Source organism: Gorilla gorilla, chromosome 1, assembly GCF_029281585.2.
Source record: "Gorilla gorilla gorilla isolate KB3781 chromosome 1, NHGRI_mGorGor1-v2.1_pri, whole genome shotgun sequence".
NCBI classification, from domain to species: Eukaryota; Metazoa; Chordata; class Mammalia; order Primates; family Hominidae; genus Gorilla; species Gorilla gorilla.
Window position 1 is genome coordinate 84,205,958 of NC_073224.2, and position 16,094 is coordinate 84,222,051.

General features: G+C 39.9%; 1 protein-coding gene across 11 annotated transcripts in view; it reads right to left on the reverse strand.

Moving 5' to 3' along the window:
• The window catches only part of SUCO (SUN domain containing ossification factor), a 78,095-nt gene extending 63,004 nt beyond the window's left edge, over nt 1–15,091 (reverse strand). For 10 of the 11 annotated variants that reach the window (XR_010135414.1, XR_008676863.2, XM_063710821.1 and 7 more), the window contains exon 1: nt 13,548–15,091. Coding sequence is in view for 8 of the 11 variants with exons in the window: in XM_063710821.1 (XP_063566891.1) it covers nt 13,548–13,609 (62 nt within the window). In the remaining 3 variants the exon portion in view is untranslated. The remainder of the gene's footprint in view (nt 1–13,547) is intronic. The other variant, XM_055377836.2, reaches the window with a different exon arrangement.
• Between the last annotated feature and the right edge of the window lie 1,003 nt (nt 15,092–16,094).

Genomic DNA, 16,094 nt, shown 5'->3' on the forward strand with positions numbered 1-16,094 from the left:
GAGGGGGTGTGAGTTACACAGGTATATGCATGTGTCAAAACTGATCCAACTCTACAGTTAAGATCTGTGCATTTCGCTGTACATAAATGTATTTATTTTGAGACAGGGTCCCACTCTATCACCCAGGCTGGGGTGCAGTGGTGCAATCTCAGCTCACTGCGGCCTCCCCCTTCCCGGGCTCAAGTGATCCTTCCACCTCAGCCTCCAGAATAGCTGGGACTACATGCAAGCACCAAAATGTCTGGCTAATTTTTGTATTTTTGGAAGAGATGGGGTTTTGCCATGTTGCCCAGGCTAGTCTCGAACTCCTGGGGTCAAGCGATCCACCCGCCTTGGCCTCCCAAAGTGCTGGGATTACAGGTGTGAGCCACTGTGCCTGGCCTATACAGGTTTTATTACTTGTTCAAGATCCTGTAACTAATAAGTGAGGGACCGGGGGTTAAAACTTGGATTTTTTTGACTCTGAAGCCTGCGCCTCTTAGCCACTACTACACGGCCTTCATATTTATCACTTGTTGCCACTATGAAAATCATGAAGTAGTTAATCAGAACTTCTCCTTTGTGATGGTTGTTTTATTTTTGTATTATGCTGTATCTAGCTTTGACCAGTATCACCAATTCTTGAGTGAATGTAACAGTGTTATCTTCTTACCTTTCTTTTCATTTATCTGTTGGCTAGAAAATATTAAACATGAAACGTAGCAATATGGAAAAATCCAACAATTTGGAGAGAAATCTAAGTTTGCAAGGTGAGTGATGGGCAACTTACGAGCTTCAGTTTCCTTATTTGTAAAAATTAGATTAATACTTTAATCCAAGAGTATGGACAAATTTAAGAGGAGATCAGGAGTCAGAGACCAGCCTGGGCAACAAGGCAAAACTCCGTCTCTACAAAACATACAAAAATTAGCCAGGCATGGTGGCGCACACCTCTGGTCCCAGCTACTCAGGAGGCTGAGGTGGAAGGAGAATCACCAGTTCCCAGGGAGGTCAAGGCTGCGGTGAGTGGTGATCATGCTGCTGTACTCCAGACTGGGGGACAGAGCGAGACCCTGCCAGGAAAGAAGGGGAGGGGAGGGGAGGGGAGGGGAGGGGAGGGGAGGGGAGGGAAGGACGGACAGAAGGACGGAAGGCAGGCAGGCCAACCTATATGCCTCAACTCAGTATCAACATTGTAAAATGGACTTATTAGGAGGAACTGAAATAAATGTATATGCTATGCTTAGCCTGGCACAGAATATGTGCTGAAATGTCAGTTATTATCAGCCACTACCTTTTCTATCTACTTTCACTTATCAAATTTCACAGTAGTTTATACTTGTAATCTCAATGTTTTCACCTTCTATTTAGTCCTCAGCCTGCTGAAATCTAGTTTCTGCCCTCATTGTACCACTGAGACTAGTATGGTGTGGCAGAAGTTAGCTTTTTTTGATTTCCCTGCTGCATGTGGTACCTCTGACTGCTGTTTTAACTTAAACCATCTCCTCTTTGACTTGTCAAATTACACACTTCTGCTTTTCATCTCACACTGACTCTTGTTTCTGAGTCTCCTTTGATATGCTGCTTCTGTTCACTATTTAAATTCTGATGCTCCAAGGGTTTGGTTCTGAAATCTTCCCTTTATATTCTACATAGGAGACTTACCTACTCTCATGGTTTTTAGTTGACAGCTACTGAAACTTTTATCTTCAGCCCTTATCTTTTCCTAACTGGTCCATTCCTTAAAACCCTTCTGTGTTACCCTACCTTAATGTTGAGGATAAACAAAGCTCATTTAAAAGTTGCATCTCTCTTCCTTCATATTCCAAGGTATCTCAAAAACATCTAAATCCAAAATTGAATACATTAGCTTCCTTTTCCAAATCTCTTCCTCCTATATCCTTGATCCCACCATCTGGTACTGCTATCTACCCAGTCCTCAAACTAGAAACCTGAAAAACACCTGTGACTACTCCTTTGCCTTCACCCTCCCTTGACCATCTTGTTTATTCTACTCTAAATTTCTTTAAATCATTTCTCAATCTCCATTCTGACTGCCTTAACTCAAGCCCTTATCTCTTACCTAGAGCAACCTCCTAACAGATCTCCCTAATTCCTAACTTGCTACGTCTGCAAATCAACCATTCACACCTCTGCCAAAAATCTAACAGTAAATTATCACACTACCATTCCCCTGCTTAAGACCTTTTACAGACTCCATTAACTACATGACAAAACTCAAGCTTCTCTCCACATGCTATTTAAAAATCTCTAAAATTCTACTAAGTCTTCAGCTTCATATTTCCTGCCACTCTCCCTGCCTTTCACTTTATGCTTCAGCGATACAGAGCTACCTGTAATAGTTCCTTGAACACAGACTGTGCTGTCTCATGTCTCTGGCTCATGCTGTTCCCTCTTTCAAGAATGTTCTGTACCTGCTCCCACTCCCACTATCTAAAACATAACTCAATACCTATAATTCTTCTCTCTTGGGGCAAGAAACTAATAAGGGTCTAAAACATTTTCCTGATTTCCACAATCTGTGGTTGGTGGGCGGCCCGCTCTAAATTCCCACAGCCCTTTGGCTATCTCTACCTGAGCACATACACACTGAAATGAAATGAACTGTTTATTTTTGTTTCTCACATAAGACTAAGCAACTCCAAGGCAGAGAATACACTGCCCTGTTGCCAGCATGATGATCTATTGAGCTCCTACTTTGAACTATCAATTGGAAAAGCTTTTTCAGAGCTTTAAAAAGAAGAATGAGAAAACACTTTGTGGTAAAAGAAATAACTAAACTAGGCAATAAAGAATTGCTTCTTAAACATAAATTCAAAGTTAATCCCTTGTACAGAAATATAGTGCCAGCCACTCAATTAGCGCAGTATGGTTAAAGTTATCACTGAAAATTGTAGTTTTTGAATATTACTTCTTGGATATCTGAAAAAATTTACTGAAATCCTCTAAGTATTGAGAAACTTGTGGGAAATGGGTGAATAATGTGGAAGCCATTTTGGTCAAGCACTGGTAATAAAACAAGACCAAAAGATCACCAGGCCTCTAGTGCCTTTGCTTAAGCAACCTCGTTTCTCTCCATCACAATGTTTTATTAAAAGACAGATATTCTTCTAAACCATGTATCAGTCTGGAGCTCTTTTAAGGTTGCTTCTCTTCTGCTTGGTCTATCTGCTAATAGGTAAGAGCATACTGGGCCTCTTTCTCCTTGCAGTTTTTATTCTATTTGGCTGCATCAACAGTCCATAGTCAAATCACGTGCAATTGTACAGCTTAGCTGAGAAAGTTCTATGTTCTAGTGCCTGTTTCTAATTAAACCTTTGCATTTCAGTAGTTCTGACTTTTAACTTCACTCTGATGTAGGATTGGGTCTTAAATTTTCTTAGCTTAATATTCCACATATCAAATTCTATTAGAAAATTGTTTCACTAAACTGGCCCATAATTTCATTGATCCAACATAGAGAAGCACTTAGTAAACAAATGTGATATGTTCTGTTTTTATATCCTACCATTATAACCTACCATTAGAAATTCAGCCAATACAATTTGTCCTCTAAGATGCTGGAAATAATCATGCCCTGTACTTGATAATAATATATTTTCAGAAATTGGGTACGGTGTATTTAGCCTCTAAAACACAAGTGACAGTAGTTTTGTTACCTTAATTTTCAATTAGAGACTACAAAAATAGTCCTCAAATAAATTACTACCAGGCCAACAGATCAGTCATGCTCAAACAAAGTCTCTATTAGGAAAAGCAGAAAATAAAGCTACAACAGTAAGTGTGGGTCAGACTGCAGGCATTTAAAAATTATCAAGGTTTAAAGTTTTATCCTTCAAGGAGCCTTTGAAAGATATTTCATCAGGGGACTGACATAATCAAAGCTGCATGTAAGACAAATCCAGTGGCACTGTGTAAAATGGGTTGCAGCATACAAGTATGAAGCTACTCTACATGCTAACTTTTTTTTTTATGTACTCTTCTACATCTCCTGGCTACCAAACAAATGTGTGGAATTCATGCCTACCAGCTCTCCAAATATCTTCTATTCTCCACTCCCAAAAGCTATCAATCACTTCCCTCTTTTGAAAAGTTTCTCAGTTTTCAAGCTCTCCAAACTTATCTAAGACATTTTATATTGTTGACCACTTAAATGACTTCCTTAAATCTCTTTCCATCTATCCTTTCCAGTTTCCTCCTTTCTTTCAGAGCTTTACTATGCTTGGCACCTTTCTTTATTCTGTTTCAAAAGTCCAATGTTCTCTTTCAAAAATGATTCCCTCTATGACAGCGGTCCCAAACCTTTTGGCACCAGAGACCAGTTTCATGGAAGACTACTTTGCCACGGATGGGGTGGGGGGGCATTAGATTCTCATAAGGAGTACACAACCTAGATTACTCGCGTGTGTGGTTCATAGTAGGGTTCATGCTCCTATGAGAATCTAATTCTGCTGCTAATCTGACAGGAGGTGGAGCTCAGGCAGTAATGCTCGCTCACCTGCTGTTCACCTCCTGTTGTGAGGTCAGGGTCCTAACAGACCACGGAGCAGTACTGGTCCGCAGCCCAGGGGCTGGGGACCTCTGCTTTATGAGGATAACTCCAGGCCAACTTTTTTTCTTTTTTTTGAGACGGAGTTTCGCTCTTGTTGACCAGGCTGGAGTGCAATGGCACGATCTTGGTTCACCGCAACCTCCGCCTCCTAGGTTCAAGTGATTCTCCTGCCTCAGCCTCCCAAGTAGGTGGGATTACAGGCATGCGCTACCATGCCCGGCTAATTTTCTATTTTTTTTAGTAGAGACGGGGTTTCTCCATGTTGGTCAGGCTGGTCTCGAACTCCTGACCTCAGGTGATCCGCCTGCCTCGACCTCCCAAAGTGCTGGGATTACAGGCATAAGCCACCGCGCCTGGCACTCCAGGCCAAATTTTATCTGCATTCAAGTCTGCATTTTTAAGTGCCCATAAAATGTCTCCACTTGGATATTCCATTCACCTGCAACTAACAGCTCCTTCCCCTTCCAAGCCCTCTGCCAACTCTTCCACTTCTTTTTGACCACCACCAATTCTTCTAGTTGCCCAAGTTAAAACAAACAAGCAAACAGAAAACAAACAAAAAATGCTTAACATTTCTTTTCTCATTGAACTTTATTTCACAGATTCATAATTTTAGGCCCTAGAATGTACTCTCAGTGACAGTGTGCTCCAAGAAAGCAGTTACTTTGTTTTATCCACCAGAATCCTGTATAGGATACAGCACACAGAAGCCTAAGTAAATATCTCTTTGCATTGAGATGGATAACAGAAAGGGGATGTTGAACAGAGTTTGGTTAGAGGCAAACTAAAATCCAGTTATTTAGAATCCTAGCCTAATGCTGTTACCTGCTGCACTGCACTGCACTACAGCCAGCTTGCCAACCTTTCACAAAATCAAATCATTTACCTCCTCAAAAGTCTCTATTTATTGTACCCTCTTCTTTATTTCTACTGCCAAGATGAAGTCCTTCTTATGACAAGCCTCAATTACTCCAAGGGCTTTTTAGCCCGGTCATCCCTTAGGATCCAGAAGGGGTTGGATCCAGGATCCGAAGATACCAAAATCTGAGAATGCTCAAGTCTCTTACATAAAATGGCATTTGCATATCACCTATGCATATCCTCCCATATAAATATCTAGAGGTGATTTAAAATATCTAGAGGTGATTTAAAATATCTAGAGATGATTTAAAACATCTATGCATATCCTTCCATATAAATATCTAGAGGTGATTTAAAATATCTAGAGGTGATTTAAAACATCTATGCATATCCTCCCATATAATATCTAGAGGTGATTTAAAACCTAACACTATGTAAATGCTATGTAAATAGCTGTTATACAACATTGTTTTTATTTGTATTTTTATTGTTGTATTGTTATTTTTATTGTTTTTAAAATATATTTTCAACCTGAGGTTGGTTGAATCTGTGGATGTGGAAAGCCAATTGTATTCACCCCTCTAAGTCTCTTTCCTCTAAAAAAAAATCTAGCACAATTATGTCAAAATAATGTTCTCACAACACCACTTTTCTTGCTGAATCTTTATTATCTAATTCTTTGGACTGGTTTGCAAAATCTACCACAATCTCTGAAATCTCTCTCTTTCTCCTCAGGCTTTTCTGTTTACTACCACTCTTACCCATATCAACTAGATTATCTCTTCCATTCATAACTCTCTTTCTCCTTGACAATTAAGTGCCATCTACCCACTGCAAGCAGGCAGACAGACATACACATGCACACACAAAGAAACAGCCATTATTCATGTTATCAACACCACTACATCTTATTTCAGCTCATGAAGCTCCTATTTGCACAGAAGCAGAGTTTATAAACCACACATTTCCCTTAAACCCAAGTCAAGCCTTCCTTGAGAACTCTAGCCCTCATTTTCTCCTCTTAAGCACTTACTATGCAGTTGTTTTATGTGTTGTTTATTAACATTCAAATCAAGTATCTTAGAATGTTAGACATATAAAAAATAAACTGAGTTCACCTAATACAGTAAAACAAACTTGAATGCATAAAAGAGTATCACAAACTTACTGACAAAATCTACAAGGTAAGATTCCTAGGTATGCGTATTTCTTTTAAAAGTTTCATGAACAATTCCAATGTCCATTCCTTCCTAGGCTAATACAGGCACCCACATTTTCAGATGAAAAAAACTGACACTTTGCCAGATAAAATTATTAACTAGAAAAAGTGAAGAAACGTGCCCAAGACCATCTACCAGCCAACTGGCAGCACAGCATACCGGTTAAGAGAACACCGGTATGCTGTTCTAAGGCTTAGAACCTGGCCTTCTTAGTTCTGGCTCTGTTGCTTCCTGGCTGTAAGAACTTGAGCAAGCTGTTAAGAACTTAACTTCTTTGTGCCCACCTTTCTTCATCTTTAAAATGGAGTGTCTGCCTTAAAACATCTATACAGAGAATAAAATAATTTAATGCATATTACATTGAATAGTATTTAGTACTTAGAAGAGAAATAATCACTCAATAAATGTTCATATTAATAATGAAAAGAAAGAACTACAACCAAGCTCTGACATAGTTTTATGCCTTTCACACTACACCACTATCTGTATTGTAACAAGCAGCTTATATACAGAGCTCAAGTCTCACAATTCTTCTGTATCCTTCATCACACCAAATACATTGTGAATAATCAAATAATATTTAAGTGGATTTATAAATTCCCATTTTTAACTCTGAAACCTAGGCCGTCTTATTTCTACTCAACAAATTACCAAAGTAGCTAGAGTCAATGAATAACTTATACAGTAGTGCTTACTACGAGTGAGGCACTGTTCTTAGCCTTTACATGTTTTTTCTCCAGTAGATTACAAACGCTACATAATAATACAAAATTAGCTTAGTACCTATGAACCGTATTAATGTTACAGAATACTTTCTAATACAGCTAGGTGTCACTTTCATGTAAAATATAAAATAATTTTAACTAGCAATTAATTATAAAGTCCTAAATAAAACCAAATCTTCTTTCAAAAAAACTTGCATTTATTAAACAAATTCATCCCAAAGGATTAACACTCTTATACTGCAAATATTCAAAAGCAATTTCCTATTCCCTTGTGACATGTACAATTTGACTTTTAAATTAGTCTAAAATATGGCCTTGAAAAACATAACATACAACTGGCACTAAAGTATAATCTAAAACAGGTAGATAAGTTTCAAGAGATTTCATCTCTTTCCAGTTATGTATAAACTACTAAACAAAAGCATCATGTACATACAGGTGTTTCTATTTGAAGATGACTTGAGAATAATAAAGCACTTAAATTTTTATAAGTTTCCCTTTCATTATAAGCATAAGAATATTAATTATACATATTGATTCTTTTCTCCATTCAGACTGTTGAGAAAAGTGAAAGGGTAATGTACAAGTTCATGAACAAACGAAAAATGAAATAACCAATACTCAAAAGAGCTGATACCTTTTATTTTTCCATTGCCTGTCAACCCTACTGCCTGCTTCCATTCCAGTATATCCTCAAATGTTTAATAACATAAAGGACCAACATGAAACACGTCATTTGCCGTCTTTTATTGGACACAGTGTTCAAGTGTCATGCAAAGATGTCACACACCTTCTTTCACAGACCTTTTCCTATTAAGTGGCTTCATCTAACTTATCTGAAGGGATCTGACACTGTATGACCCGACACCTCTTATAAATAAAAATACCAGGTGCTTTCTTCGGAATATATATCCCAGAGCAAAGATAAACTTTTTTTCCTCAGTCTTTCACATTAAGTTCCACTAAAAAAATCATTTTTGTAAAGGTCATCTTTCATTGGTTTATTCAAGGAAAGAAAAAAAAAGGCATCAAATGATTTGGAGAAGTGGGATTGTTTTATTATTTTATTTATTTCAAATATTATTCAGAAAAGAAATAGATTCCGAACCTTTAAAGTTAAGAGACAGAAGCAGAAACAAGCAAAAAAATTCCTCCAGATTTCCTGGGGAATTTTCAAAATGTTTTATCGATATGTTTCCAATATGCTCTATTCATCACCTCAAAAAAGAAAAAACAGCTTATATATTGTTCTAGTTTTTAAATTTTTTTCTGCTCACTTATGTATATTAATAGACCAGCAATCATGAGAGAAAAAGCAAAAGGGTACAGAAATGTAATCACAAACCAGGAAATAAACCTCTTAAACTGATAAAAACTGGTCTGACATACTCAGAAAAATTACTACTAAGGACAAAAAGGCCAACATCTTGATTTAGATATCAACTCTCTTCTAGTGGGACCACGACTTAGGACCTCGTGCCTCCAAAGTTCGTCCCCTACATTCCACTTTACCCTCCACAGCAATCTAATTAAAAGATCCATGAGACCTCATGCTCCTGTTCTCCAGTTTAAACCACTTCACTTACTCATCCTCTGTCAGGTGGTTAGAATTAGAATTCATCTGCATGATAATCAAATCCTTTCAAAACCTAGCTCTAGCCTCCCTTCCCATCTCTCCTCACATACACTCACGCTCTAGATAACTGGGTAAGTGTTCTCTCTGCCTACAACAAAATTCTCTCATTGTGAACTATCCATTCTACAGACCATTTTATGGATGAGAGCTGAGGTTCACAGAAGTAACTTGTCCAAAGACATACAGTTAGTGACAGAACCACAAGTAGGATATGAATTCTTCCTTTGCTGTTCCTAAAACCTTTGTAAGTACCTGTTATATTTGCCAAATGTATGAGACTTGTTTAAATGTCAAGCTCTTCCCGAAAGTCTAAATATAAGCTTCTCCAAGATGATCCTTTGGGGTGAAGGAAGAATAGATTTGTTTAGTTTTAAAAAATAAGTTTTACTAAGATTAATGTAAGGATTCATACAGAAATCCAGGGAAAGAGTGGAAGTCCCACAAACAATGGGTTTTACTTACAGCACACCATGATTCACTGTGGTTTATGTTTGCCCAGTTAGGTAGACTTAGGAATTATTCAGTTTAAACTGAATTGACCCTCACAACATCGGGAAGCAGCTTTTAAAAAAATTACTGCAAAGAATTTAAATGCAAGCACAGCCAACAAGAAAATGACAGGGCTGACTCCTAAGTAGTTGAAGCTATTCCTCTTCTATACTATGACATAAAATAATCTAGTAGGTCAATCACATAGCTCTCACTAAAAATTATTATTTTAATGAGAACAAAAGGTACCATTAACAGAAATTATTATTTTTTTCTCATTTTTCTTAAATATCTAACTTGCATTAATTTATTACATACACTAATATACTATTACTATATTGGCACATGTACATAACTTATAGACAATTAAGGTGGATGCACAAGGTTTTACTAATTAAGGGACACACTCAGAATATCCACTAATTATGTTTTTTTCCTCTTTAGGGTGATGCAGCTTTCCCAGTTTGCCCAGGACTGAGGGAGTATAGTATAGGGTATAGGCTGAATAATGCGCCCCCCTCAAAGATGTCTGCATCCTAATCCCTAAATATGTTACCTTACATAGTAAAAGAGATTTTGCAGATGTGATTAAATTAAGGATTATGAGATAGGGAGATTATCCTGGAATGTCTGGTTGGACCCAATGTAATCACAATAGTCCTTATAAGAGGAAGAGGCAGGAGGACCAGTCATTAGTAGACATAAGGACTGAAAAAAGGGTTGGAGTGCTGATGTGAGGAAGGGGCCACAGAATACAGGCGGCCTCTAGAAAAAGATTCTCCCCTCAGAGCCTCCAAAAAGAACGAGCCCAGCTGACACCTTAACTTTATTTAGCCCTGTGAGACATATCTTGGACTTCTCATCCACAGAATTGTAAGGTAATAAATGTGTGTTGTTTCAAGCCACTAAATTTGTGTCAATTTGCTACAGCAGGCATAAGAAACTAATGCAGGGAATTCCTAGGTTATGCGACTTCCAGTGTTAAAACCAAGACAAGCTGGTGACCCTCTATCTTGGATTTTCGGTGCTCATAAAAACATCTGGCACAGTAGGTATGAGAACAAAATGTGGTTGAATAATGTTATGATGAAATATTTACATAATACGCTGTTACTGTGTTACAAAGATCTGTCATTTGTATTATTTCATCCTCCTAACAACCCTGTGAAGTATGAATGGATCAATTTCCCCATTCTGAGGATATAACAACTAAGGTTCAAAGAAGTTACATGACAAGTTAAAGAACACATATCTAGTAAATGATGGAGCCACATATATAAAATACAGGCCTTCTGACCTATAAAGGACTATGGTACTCAGGAGCCTGTGCTGCCTAGGTTCAAATTTAAGCTCCGAAGCTTAACAGCTGCTTAAACTTAGCCAAGTTAACCTCTCTACTTCCTCACATGTAAAATGCAAAAGGAAGTTAATAATAATACCTATCTTATAGGGTTCTTATAAAGATTAAAGGTGTTATTGTCAAGTAAACATCATGTGTCTGACACAAAGATAGCTGTCAGTAAATATTAGCTATCATTGCTCTGTGCTGCAGCTATAGTGCATTTATGCCTAGAATACTCTATACTACTTGATCAAAAATTATAAAGTATGCAAAAGGAAAAAACAGCAACAAAAATTAATAATGACATAGATGAAATGGTTTTTCTGTAAACATAATCTAAGGTTAGTACTCTAGGCTAGAAGACAAAAGCAGAGGGGAGACATAATCAAGATCTACAAAATTATGATAGTAAACATAATACAGTAATATTGGTAGCATGAGAGGGGAAACCTCAGAAACTACAATACTGTAGAACAGACATACAGCACTCAATGTACAAAACAGAAACGGATCACAAAATTTTGAGACAATTTGTGAATAACAAAAGAGACAAAAGTGGCTACTAAAAGGCACTCATCAACTCTTGCAAACGTTTCATCTAACCCTAGGACTTGTTGGTAGCCATTTCTGTTAAAGGGAATGGGGTTGTTGGGAAAAGAAATACCACACCAGATTGCAGCAAAAGTTAGAAATCCATTAAGTGCCATTAATTCCAACTTGGCACAAAAGCAGAGGCTTCAAAGAAAAAACATACCCTTTGCCAATCAGCATCAGGTACCACTCCTCTTCCCCAACCTCATTCATCATCATCACCCTTCAAAAAAAACCTTTAAGCCTTAATGTCCTATTTTAATGCCTTTTAATCGTTTTGCTAAAGATTAAAATGTCTCTAAATTTGGCAGTCTAAACAAATCTCAAAATATACTAACCCAATAGTTTCTTAAGCTAAAGTTTCTTAAAATGTTCACACTCAAACTCTCCACATCCATTTTCCTCACTAGGAGTTAAAAAACTTGACAGAAGTTTATTACTACTACTTTCAATACCAGGCCAACCGATTTGTTCCCTAACAGGGAAATTCATTAGCTCTTCACTAGAGCTAATGATTGAAGGTGAGAAAACTGAGGGTTAGCTTAATCAAAAGATAGCCAGAAATTCCCAAAAGAAATAGAAGCAGAGTTAACTTAAATTTACAAATGATTGTAAGAATCACATTCTATTGCTTGATTTCGTTTACACCATCCAATTAAAAAAAAAAAAAAAGCCAGAGATACTGGTGTGTTTTTAAACTTGAATGAAAGTGTTCACCTTTTCCTTATTAGCCATTTCAGAAACTTTTGATGATGAATAACATGGTTTAAAGATGGGCAAGACCAAGAAGAAAGAGGAAAGAAAATACACAGTCTACAAGTATAACTAGGCAGCCCCAGAAAGAGATGGAAATGAATACAAGCTTCAGTATCTACAAATTTAAATTTAAAATGAGGTGAGTGGATTTATCTCTTACAGGCACTTCTCCGTACCCAACACAGTAAGTAGAAAGGGGAGGATTTTATTAAAAACAGGAGACGGGTATTAAAAGGATTCAGAATGAAAGGTAATAAGTCAATTGTTTTTGTTCTCAAAAACTTCTATCATCCTTCCAATAAAAATCCCTCAGCCAGGCAAGTGTTTTCTCTTCCCCTTGTTTATGTATTATTTTATGTGAGCAACAACTCTACAATTTCAGTGCTTCTGGAATCCATTAGGCATCCATAAAAATGAAAATAGTGTTGGTGCTTTGCAGAAATAAGCAAAACAGGAAACTTAATTTCTATTTTAATATAACAAACAGCAAATCGCCTTGACTGAAGAAGCATCTTTTCAGTCATCAATTGTCACACATCTTTGAAGAAATTCCCTGGGAGGAAAGAATGGCTTTTCCAAGTACGGTGACAGCAGTCCCTCGACTTACAAGCTTTCTCTGCTCCTCAAAAAACTCCAGAAGTGCCTGGGATTAACAGAAACTCCGTAAAACTTAAGGAGTGCTTTAGGGACAAAGCACTCTTCCCGCCTTGAAAATACAGCATTTACCTTCCCATCACTAAGGGACATTACCAAAAACTACTACACACACTACATCTAAGACACCCTCTCCACCAAACCAATTGAAAAAGTGCTTCGTAACACACATACACACACGCCCCCCAAGTTTCCAAAAACAGCGGCCCGAGTGTACTTGGGATCAAACACTGTGCGAGAAATGTCCAGAACTACTGCTTATACATTACTCTTACCTTCATGACCACTCACGTTTTAAAATCGCACGTCCGGAACGCATCACATCCGAAGTGCTTCATCCCCTTACCACACTAAGAACGCAAAGACTGGCGGCAAATCGGAGCAACTTACTTACCATCAATCTGAACACCCACCCCAAACCCTGCACCGTCTCCAAGGGGTAGAGGAACTGAGTACAAAGGCACTTGGTGGTTCCCTCTACCTTGGCACCTCTCTCTCTCCCACTGAGTCTCTGTAAATTCCAAAATACACCATGAAAATCTCCGCACAGAGCACTACCAGACCAGTCAGATGGAGAGTAGAGAAGTAATCGGTTTGTCCCTTCCAAGGGGGCCTTGGAAACCCGGACCCTAAAAGCCAAAATGACCAGGGGGTGTGACCTGGGCTGCTCCCTCCCATTTACTCCCCTCACGGGAACTCCCTTGTCGTCGCGGCTACTCACCAGACCAGAGAGCACAGAAAGAGGCAGGAGACCAGGGCCAAGGCCCGCCGGTGCTTCTTCATCTTCTCCTCCTTCTTCCCCCTGCCAGAAGGCGGCACATCCTCCCGGCAGCCGCCACTGCCGAGGCCAAGATGGAGGAGCCGGAGCAGGAGCGCGAGGATGTGACCGATAGTCCTAAGGGCTATGGCGCTGGCTGAGCGGCTCCTCAGTGGCTCGCGTCCCGGCAGCCCTCTCTGAGGGCCCCACAGAGGCGCGGACAGGGGCGCTTCACAGGACTCCGGGGACCGCCGCTGCTGCGGCCACCGGCTCGTCCACGCCCGCCTCCTGCAGCCGCCACTGCCGCCCCATATCCTCCCCGCCCGCCGGGGGCCTTGCTCCGTGAGGCCAGCGACCAACGGCCGCCGCGTACTCGCCTCTCAACAGCCAATCGCCGGCGGGGCCGCGACACCTCACACACCGCTGAGCTGGAAAGGGACGCGTCACCCACGTCCCGCTGCACCCGCACCCCCACCAGCCTCTGCGCAGGCCACGCCCCCTTCGACGTCGCAGGCGGAGAAGCCGGAGGCAGGAGACCACAAAGCGCAGGAGCAGATGCTCTCGCCGCTCCGCCCGCCCCAGGTCCCGCCCACTTGCTGGCTTGCGTTCAGAAAGTCGGGAGGAGCCCCGTGATCCTCAGCATTCCCCCTTACAGTGGCCCGCCCTTCGTCCCCCGCGCGCTGAGTCCGCGCAAGGGCCTTTGGGAGTTGTAGTTTGCCTTCCAGAATTCGTTTTTCTCTTTCCCAGTCCCTCCTAGAATCCATGGTTTTGTTAGAGAAGTCTATAGTTTCGCTGCTCACCACGAGACTGAGCAGCTTTGGAACTGTTGCACTGTTTTCCTCTTTTGAGCACAGTTCGTGGAATGGCCTAGAATGACGGGAGTGAGGGTTGTGAGGGAAGCTGCACTAAGCCCTTTCCCTGAGGCAATGGACTGCCCCATGAGCTAGATGTTGATTGGTAGATAGAAAGGGGCGTGCCAAGAATCCTCTCATCTGATTGGTTGCAGCGGAAAACCTTTCGCTTTTTCTTCTCTTCAGCAAGAATTTCGCTGCTTGCCGGGTTCCTCATTTTGAGTGTGCTTCGTTGGTTTTCGTTCTATTGGTTTCGAACTTTGGGTTCTCTGCGATGGAGTCGGAAGGGAGGAGTTGTCCCCATTAGAGGAGCACCCACAGACGCTCCAAGTCCTGGGGTTCACCGAAAGTGGGGAAGGCAATCGCTTACACTCACCTAAGAAGGGCAAAAAGTGACCACTTCTCAATACTAAGTAACGGGGCAGCATGCCCATTCCAAGTGTTTACGCCGCTGAGGGGACGGAGGCTGCAATGGTCTGTGCCTTGGAACATGGCATAATGTTTAGTGTGAAAAATGTTTAAAGGACGGGTTACTTATTGTTCATGTGGCCGTAGGGAAAAAACCCTCAGTAAAATGCCCACCTAACGCCTAATTTTGAGCCGCGGAATTTCCTTATGAACCTTCTAAGTTGAATTGGATGTTAATTATAGTCCCAAAGAACTGAATGATTTGACACGCTCTGTAATTCTTGAATATAAGTCAATTTGATGTTAGAGAAATTATACAAAGGGTGATAATTTTTGTTTTAAAGGCGTTCACCCTGAACTGCCTTTTCTGGCAGTAATTAGGTACAGTTCCACTTATCTGCTGATGCCACTCTTAGTATATGACAGTAAAATCCTTTCATCTGCCACCTATTGCGGGAAGCAAGTATTTATCTCACCCAAAAACAGTATCAAATGATTAATATGCAAGTTTAAAAGAAAGTAGGGGCAATGAAAGGGTAGGGATAAATTGACATTCTTTACCATGTTGGACACCCTTTTCCTCTTAACTCCAGGAACTTTTATTCAGGATAGGAAACAGCTGAGGTATCCCTCAGCTGATCCTCAGTACATCACAGCCAAAGAAGTTATATTAGAATACATGCTTATCTCAAATCTAGGAAGTTATCAAGTTACATCTCCTAACCCTCTCATCCCAAACTCACAAACCCATCCACTTATTTTCCACCAAGTCCCTGCAATGATTTTTTGAAACATGCAAGTACAAATAATTTTACTTTTTTCTTTCTCTTTCTTTCCTTCCTTGACTGCCTGCCTGCCTTCCTCCCTTCCTTCCTTCCTTCTCCTGCAGTTGGAGCTTTATTAATACCCCTGTGGTAGGCTTTCCATTCACCTAATTATCATCCAATTATTAGCTTTTACTATTTCAATCTATAAATGTTCTTTTCTCTTTTTGCATCTTCATTTCCATGGTTTCATGTTAAGGTTTAATCCTTCACTACTCCGAGCTTTTTCCATTTTTCTCTTGAGCAATTTTAATTTTCAACTATACTGTTGACTCCTAAACCTATATCCCATCCTCTTTTCAAGTAGTTGCTGGACATATTATTCTATCACTTCCAATTTAACCTGCACAAAATTGAACTCATTTTCCCCATAAATTAGCTTCTTCACGTGACTTTCTATATTTGTGTTGATTCTTTTCTATTCTAAG